Raw genomic sequence first — 2161 nt, 5'->3', positions numbered from 1 at the left:
ATGAGAGGATGTGGTTATATTTAGTGACCAACATACATTGAATAGAATTTCCTTCGGTTTGCACCAAAAAAAAAAAAACTTCGGTAGAAGAAACTTATGGATTTTTTTTTAAAAAAAAAACTAGGGTTGTTAAAGTGATTAAAAAATGTGAGGTAATTCAGATGGAACTTCTTCTAATACTTTCTAGTATACAGTATATTTTAGTTATATTAGCACTATCTAATAATATTTCAAAAAAAATAAAATTAAGCTACTAGTTAAAAAAAATTAAGCTATTAAAATAATTATAAAAAAATTAAATTGTGTAGTGGGGTATGAATCCACACAATGGTAGAAGTAGGTTAGTCTCTATTTTGATTTTAATTAGACTTTTCAAGATCTGAAGTTCGATAAATTTAGTTTTAAAGTAAAAGAATTTAAAATTTACGAACTTTTTGGATTGTCTGATTTTAATCAGAAGATCGTAAATCTTTTAACTCGTGTAAATGTTTGCGCAGTCAGTAACTATAAAAAAAATCTAGAGAATAAATTCCAATAGTCACGCATCTCATGTGTGAATATGTGGAGATCGAACGGTCACAAAATTCATGACTGCGTGAATGCGTGAAGTTAGCATAGTTCCTTCTAAGAAAAACTTCAGTCCCATAGTGTTACACTTTATTTGACCGACTTAAGGTCAGTCACCCTTGGCCACCAAGAAAGAAACTCACCCTAAACGTGCTCCACTATAATATCCACCTGTATATTGAGATTCTATTTTAATCAATTAATTAATTAATTGTTGTATTGTATTTAGCTTGCCCACCGCGCTTACTTGCTCACCACTTGTCACGCAACTTCCACTTCAATCCTCACCTCCTTATAAACCGAGTGAGCTCACACACTTTTCCACTCATACCAAAACTCAACTCTAAAAAAAAATTTCAATTCAATACCTATCTCTTCTTTCTCTCAATGGCTCTAGAAGCACTTAACTCACCCACTTCTACTACTCCAAAATTCACCTTCGATGAACCAAATCTACCATGGACTAAACGTAAACGTTCTAAACGTTCACGTTCATGCACTGAAGAAGAGTATCTCGCTCTTTGTCTCATCATGCTCGCTCGTGGCCACACCAACCGCCATGATTTCAAGCCTTTGAATCCACCACCAACAACCATTGACAACAACAACAACACCAAACTCAGTTACAAATGTTCTGTCTGTAACAAAGAGTTTTCTTCTTATCAAGCCCTCGGTGGACACAAAGCAAGTCACCGCAAAAACTCCGTCGGTGGCGGTGTTGGTGTTGGTGGTGATGATCACCCATCAACTTCCTCAGCTGCCACCACTAGCTCAGCCAACACAAACGGTGGCGGTGGTGTTAGATCTCATGAGTGTTCGATTTGTCATAGGTCGTTTCCGACAGGACAAGCTTTGGGTGGACACAAACGTTGTCACTACGAAGGTGTTGTTGGTGGTGGTGCTTCTGCTTCTGCTGTAACTGTCTCTGAAGGTGTGGGATCCACACATAGTCATCAACGTGATTTCGATCTGAATATCCCGGCTTATCCGGAGTTTGCTAATAAGATTGGAGAAGATGAAGTTGAAAGTCCTCATCCTGTGATGATGAAGAAGAAAGCTCGTGTTTTCGTGGTGCCCAAGATTGAAATTCCGAATTTTCAGTGATGAATAATTTGTTGTAGATTTAGTGAAAGATTAGTAGGCAAGTTTATTTTATTTCTCTTCTGTTTAATTATTTGGAAAATTTTGAGGATTATTTGATTTTTGTATAAAGTTTGGGTTGGAGGATTCATTTCTTTGGACTCTTTTTTTTTTTACTTTTCTTATGCTTAAGATTGTAATTTACTTGGTGGCAATTCAATTTATTTATTAAATTTTATTGATTTATTTATTTTTGTGAAAATATATGTTATGAATATTGGTTTGAGATTTTGAGTGGTTAGAACTTAGAATGATTGATTAGGTGTGTAAAATGGGATAATTATGATGACATGAAACAGTGGAGCAGAGTGGCGTGGTTGGAGTGTTTCTGTTTGAGTTCAGTTGAAACTTTGAAACTAGTAGTTGCGCATGATTCTGTTTCTGTGTGTCTTGCTGACGGTTTTTACAGTTATATAATAGTTGTACTTCACTTTTATTTCTTTTCTAAAAAGTA

At 35.3% G+C, this 2161-nt stretch overlaps 1 protein-coding gene across 1 annotated transcript; it reads left to right on the top strand.

The window, feature by feature from the left end:
- The first annotated feature begins 825 nt into the window (after nt 1-825).
- Nucleotides 826-1798, top strand: LOC146952105 (zinc finger protein ZAT6-like). The gene has a single exon (XM_085757998.1). It carries the CDS (start codon nt 955-957, stop codon nt 1669-1671), a length of 717 nt encoding a protein of 238 aa, XP_085614124.1. The 5' UTR covers nt 826-954; the 3' UTR covers nt 1672-1798.
- Nucleotides 1799-2161: the final 363 nt, after the last annotated feature.

The sequence above is a fragment of the Medicago sativa genome, chromosome 1, assembly GCF_051527215.1.
Source record: "Medicago sativa cultivar Bolivia chromosome 1, Bolivia_mono, whole genome shotgun sequence".
Taxonomy (NCBI): domain Eukaryota; kingdom Viridiplantae; phylum Streptophyta; class Magnoliopsida; order Fabales; family Fabaceae; genus Medicago; species Medicago sativa.
Note: the sequence above shows the minus strand (reverse complement) of the source record. Positions and strands in the feature narration are given on the sequence as shown.